This window comes from Octopus bimaculoides, chromosome 22 (genome assembly GCF_001194135.2).
Source record: "Octopus bimaculoides isolate UCB-OBI-ISO-001 chromosome 22, ASM119413v2, whole genome shotgun sequence".
NCBI classification, from domain to species: Eukaryota; Metazoa; Mollusca; class Cephalopoda; order Octopoda; family Octopodidae; genus Octopus; species Octopus bimaculoides.
In genome coordinates, this window is record NC_069002.1 from 36,524,438 (window position 1) to 36,530,635 (window position 6,198).

At 37.4% G+C, this 6,198-nt stretch overlaps 1 protein-coding gene across 1 annotated transcript in view; it reads right to left on the reverse strand.

Moving 5' to 3' along the window:
- The window catches only part of LOC106867757 (transmembrane channel-like protein 3), a 63,067-nt gene that overhangs the window by 7,230 nt on the left and 49,639 nt on the right, over positions 1-6,198 (reverse strand). The window contains exons 17-21 of the mRNA XM_014912728.2: positions 6,003-6,113; positions 4,575-4,653; positions 3,310-3,352; positions 2,440-2,565; positions 279-368 (exon numbers count right to left, since the gene is read on the reverse strand). Coding sequence (XP_014768214.2) covers positions 279-368; positions 2,440-2,565; positions 3,310-3,352; positions 4,575-4,653; positions 6,003-6,113 — 449 coding nt within the window. The remainder of the gene's footprint in view (positions 1-278; positions 369-2,439; positions 2,566-3,309; positions 3,353-4,574; positions 4,654-6,002; positions 6,114-6,198) is intronic.

Sequence of the window (6,198 nt, forward strand, 5' to 3'; positions counted from 1 at the left end):
CACACACACACACACACACACACACACACACACACACACACAAGTGCAGGTATGGCTGTGTGGTTAAGCAGTTTGCTTCACAACCACATGATTCTGGTTTCAGACCCATTGCATGGTACCTTGGGCAAGTGTCTTGACCTGACCAAAGCCTTGTGAGTGACTTTATTAGTGAGTAGGATGTGATTTAAGAGATATTTGGGGTTATTATTTCTCTCAGATTGAGTGACTGCATGCATGGAAGCTCTCTATGTTGGTTAAGAACTATTTATTTATCTCACCTGGTGTAAATGCTTGTTTCCGTTCCACATTTCCAGAAATCAAAACATTTTTTGAAGTTCTCTTAATTTTAGTCAATTTTGTTGCATCACCTGGATATGGAGAAGAAAGAACAGGGTTAAAACTGTTGCTGATATTTATTTAGTTTGTGTTTAATGACATTGTTGTTTACAGGTTTTACAATGAGTCGATCATCAGTTCATTGCATTTCTGACAGAAAGAGCAACAAGGGAGTGTTTGTAACACACATGGAACAAATGTCCCAAGAGATTTCATTCATAAAACACTGTTTGCTGGAAATTTCTGAGTGATGTTCATATGTTTCACATTAGTGAGATAGAAACTTAAAGATACACTGAACAGTCAGATATTTAGAAAAGTTCTAATGAGAGCATTTGACAAACAAAAAGGGGACAGAGATGCATAACAAAAAGGACAACTGGAAGTTGTTATAGATTAACCTACTGAGGGTTACAGTTCAAATCTCTGGCTGGTACAAAGTTCCAGCCAAACCAACGGTGATGTGGTGCTGGAACAGGGAAGTAGACCGAACAATAAAAGCAAAGACAGACTTTGAAGGTTTAGAAGGGTGGGGGTGGCAGAGAATTATACTGCACCAGTATGGACATGCAATATGTATGGAGGATGGGAATAGCCGTATGGAGGATGGGAATAGCCGTATGGAGAAAGTTCAGGGAGCTTTTACCTCTGTTGGCAACCAAAAGTCTCTTTCTGTGAGTGAAAAGAAGGTAGTATGATACATTTGTAGAAACAGCAATGCTACATGGTAGTGAGACATGGGCTTTGAAATGCTACATGATAGTGAGAGGTGGGCTTTGAAAGCAGAGAACATGCCAAGACTAGAGAGGAATGAAGTTAGTATGCTCCACTGAGTGTGCAACAGAGTGCTAATGTATTGTGAAAAAAGAGGAATTAAAAGCAGTGTGCAAGAGAAAAGACTGTGCTGGTTTGGTCATGTGATGCATATGGATGCGACCAGTTGCATAAAGAAATGCTAATCACTTAAAGTGGGTGGAACTTGTAGAAGGAGACCCAGGAAGCTATGGTACTAAGAATTGGAAGTTGATTTCAAGATGCTGACCCTTACAAAGCAGATGACAAAGAACTGAGATATCTGGTGTCTTGTTGCACTGAAGAAGATCTGCCCACCACAGCAAATTTGGTATTTTGAACCACTTTGGTAATGCTTGTCTTTGAGGGGTTCTTTCTCATCATTCTTTCCACCCTCCATTTTTCATCTCCTAACATCCATCACTTCTCTATCACCTGGGAGCAGAATAAGCACATACTACATCTTTCTCAGTTACCTCTCTTCCCCCACCCCAAACAACTTCCATTTCCCGTCATCTTCCCCTGCCAACTCTCTCTACCAATCACCTTTCTGTGCCTTTTCTTCCCTGTATTATTCCCCATCATTTGCACCTCACGTATTTCCTATCACCTTTCTTTCTCCCACATACCCACCACAACCCCCACCTCCACACATCTAAGTTTCTCTCCATCATTTACTACATCACCACTTTCCTTCGCACTCACCCACTTCAAACTTCTGTATCACCTCACTTATTCTCGCCACCCCTAATGTCCCTTGAGGGCATGTCTTGAAACACCTTTGCCACCATCTCTCTCCCTATTGCTCTCTTTAACTCGTTTTCCTTTCCTTTCCAACTGGAGTATGCATGTATCTACTCTACATCAAGACACCTATCTCTCTCCCTCTATATTTTTAATCTCTTAACTGGCACAAAGCCACTCCAACCTCGATACTACTCCCCACTCCCTGTTGAGGGAGTTTTGCCTTTTTTTGTCTTTTCTTTTGTCTTATAAGATACTTGGTGACCCTGTAAGTGATAGTGCCACACAGAAAACATTGGCGCTGGTGTCACATAAAAAGCACTGGTGCTACATAAAAGGAACTAGTGCTGGGGCCATGTAAACGGCATCCAGTACACTCTGTAAAGTAACTGGTGTTAGGAAGATCATCCAGCTGTAGAAACTAAGTCAAAACAAACAAAGGAACCTGGTATGGGTCAATAAAATAAGTATCAGTTGAGCACGGAGGTCAATTAAATTGACTTAGTCCTTCCCTTGAAAAATACTGGCCTTGCGCCAAAATTTGACGCCAATGTTAAATCTACTTACTGTCACATTTTTCATTAGGAGTTGCTTCCAGCGTCTCTCTATCAACTGTTATCTCTTTACCAGGGGTTGTTTCTCTGCCAGAGCCTTCAGTTACGTTGGAGGATTCACCTGTTTGAGCTCTCCTGGCTGCATTAAAAATATTAACATGCATATTATTTATTAGCAAAATCTGGAATCTGAGTTTACTTTTGATACTCACTTAAGTGGCAAAACCACAGACCTGATATAATGATTTGGGACAGAGAAGAGAAACTGTCCACAGTTGTGGAAATCAGCTGCCCAGCAGATGTTAACATAAAGCTGAAGGTCAGTGAAAAAGAGAACACCTAACTATTGAGAAATCTGCAGTTATTTTATCCAGATTACAAGTTCAGGTTTATACCTGTAATTGTTGGGGCCCTGGGATATGTAACATACTGCCTAAATGCCAATCTTGAGAAATTAGGTTTCTCAAAACCAGGAAGGAGAAAGCTGATTTGAAGACGACAGATCCAATCCACCACTGGAACTGTAAAAATTTGTAAAACTTTCCAGAAGTTTATCATTTAAATATTTATGAGCATGTCTAGATATGTAGCTATATGCATGAGAATGCATACATAAAGCAAAACATACGAATCTGCACAAATACATTACATACATACAAAAGTACCCTGTTGATGTTGTTGAAATTCCAATGAAGGAGCCTTGGATCTGGGTTAGAAACCAGCTCTTTCTCTATTGGCAAGAAATCTTGAAATAAACTGAATAATGACATACATACATACATATAATATATAAACGCACATACACGCACACACACATGCACATATAGTTGTAGATGCTTGCATGCACATAGATAAAAAGAAATAAAAGTTCTTCAGAAATTACCATCTGCCATGGCATAAACCTTCTTTTTACCTTCTGTTCGTTCCTGAAAAAGAATAAATAAATAATAAATAACTGAGCAAGAACCAGTAATGTTTTGTTTTGTTTTATTATTTTTATTTTTGTTCCTAGCATGTTTATTTGTTTTGTATCCTATCTTGTTATCTTATTTCAGTCATTAGACTGTGGCCATGCTGGGGCACCATGTTGGAGAATTTTAGTTGAACTAATTGTCCCCAGTACTTGTTTTCTTTGTTAGCCTGGTAGTTATTCAATCAGTTTCCTTTGCCAAACTGCTAGGTTAAAGGGACATAAACATACCTACACTGGTTATCAAGCAGCGGTCGGGGACAAACATGTGACATAGATATCTGTATCGGGTTGAGTAAAAAGTAAGCAACGTTTTGAACCATAAAGAATTTGTACTGGATTTTTGCAGAGTTTTGAATTTTTTTTGCAATTGTCTGATAATACAGACAAAGACTTGCCCAAATACATCAATAAATTAACATTGATTTTTTTTTTCATCGTTGTTACAATCATTTGAAATGGAACTGTTAAAGTGCGATATTCAAGCAATTTCGCTATTCAACTTCAAGAAAAGGACATTAAGCAGCTGAAACATTTGGTGAAGAAATGACCAGTGAGTGGTCAGCTCGAAAATGGTTTAAATGATTTCGCACTGGTATTTATTTTATCAACCCAGAAAGTATGAAAGGCAAAGTTGATCTTGGTGGAATTTGAACTCAGAACTCACGAAACACTGCTAAGCATTTTGCCTGGCATGCTAACAGTTCTGCCAGTTCGTCACCTTAGACTTTTTAGATATTAGAATCAATAACAAAAGAACGGTCACTAAGTTATCTTCAGTTTTGCAATGGACTGTTAGTATTAACAGGCACCAGCTCCGTGTGGTTAAGAAGTTTGATTCTCAACCAAATGGGTTGGGGGTTCAGTTTCACTGTGTGCCACTTCAGGCAAGTGTCTTCTGCTATAGGCTCAGATCAGTGAAGGCCTTGCAAGTGGATCTGGTGGACGGGAACTGAAAGAAGATCATATTATTTGTAGATATGTGTGTACGCATTAACAATATGAGTGAGAATTGTATAAGTTGCACATGAATAAGAAAAATATTCTTGTTTAATTAGATGCTTGCTTCTACCACCACCGCTGCCACCACCACAACCATCGCTGCCTTTATCTCCAACGATGACAAAAACAACTACAACAGCAAGAATATTTTAATTGTTGGTCAGATTATTACTTACATAGTCAAGCGTGTTCTTCAGTTCAGCATTGTTTTCTTTAAGTGACCGTGAAATAGACCAGAGATAGTAAATAATCATGCTGAAGAGAATCAAAACAGAAACAAAAAATTAATTAATTAAAAAGACATTATAAAATGCTTATGTAATATTGTATTATTTGTTTACAAGATAAATATACGATAAAAATATTGTCAACTTTTATTATACTCATTATATATATTGTATCTGGTATAAATTAATATTAATAAGAAATATTACCAGTTCCTGGCATATTGGTCAAAAAAAAGACAAAACTGCTGGTATGCCACATCAGATAGTTTGAGAAGCACTGATGTACAGGATGTAATATGATTGATAAGAGATTACAGATAACATTTATGAGAACTTGTGCCACAGGCAAAGGTCAGAAAATTAGGTGATGATAGTCATGGTAGGATGGGTGTTTGTTGATTGTATGAACCACTGTACTTGACTAGTACTTTATTTTATTGACATTGATGTGTTTACATCCCTGTAACTTAGTGGTTTGGCAAAAGGGACAGATAGCATAAGTACCAGGCTTAAAAAAGAGTTCTGGAGTCAATTCATCTGACTAAATTCCATTGAGGCAGTACTCCAGCATGGCCACTGCTTAATGATTGAAAAAAAATAAAGACAAAAGATAAAAGAAAGTTATTGAAATAAACAGAAAATGAGAAGTAACAGAAAGCAGTATAATGTAGAATGAGAGAATTAAAGAATTGGTGTGTGGAAGGTTTTGTCAATGTTCTGGATGATGAGAAGCATAAAGTGTGAAATAATTAAAGACAGGAATCAATAAAAGACATGAAGTTAGTGACCATCACTCCTTCTTTGATTAGTAGATACCCAACATCCAGCAAAGGTGATGTTGAGTTGGGTTTTAATCATGGAGTTCCTCTGTAAACTAAACATTCAACAAATGTGAGTCTGGAGAAGGACTATATGTGGTCGCTTGATTGACTAGAAATGGCAGCCAAATTTCTTCAACTTATACCCTATCAATTTCAAAAGAACACACTATTATTTTCTTTGTTTTAACTGTGTCATTGGATCACAACCATCCTGGGGCACCAAAGGTTTTTAGTTGATCATATTGTCTCCAGTATTTATTTCTGTCTGGTACTTATTTTATCAATCTCCTTTTATTGAATGTCTAAGTTAAACCACTTTTTTTTTTTTAAATATAAAGAGACATAACTCAACACACTGACATATACAGCTATATAAAATAAGCCAGGATAGGCATGGCTGGGGTGTTTTTGATTGCAGGTCTACTCAGTCAGTGTTGGCATGTTGGCTGTTCCTCAACAACATTCGAAGAAAATACGATTGAAAATAATAAAAACGATGAAGTAATAAAACAGATAAAAAAAAAACCCAGTTTGAATGAGTTGGAAGAGATAATACCTGAGAGCACCGAGTAATATGAAGGATGTTGCTGGGTTTTTAGCATATTTCATGATGAATGCAAAAAAGGCTGATTGCTTCTCGAGGACATCCATTACATCTTCCTGGCTCCTAAATTGGTCAAACAGATAAATGGTATGACAAGATTAGGTTTTTATCGTGATTGATTTACAAGTTGTCTGTCTCTCTGCCTCTG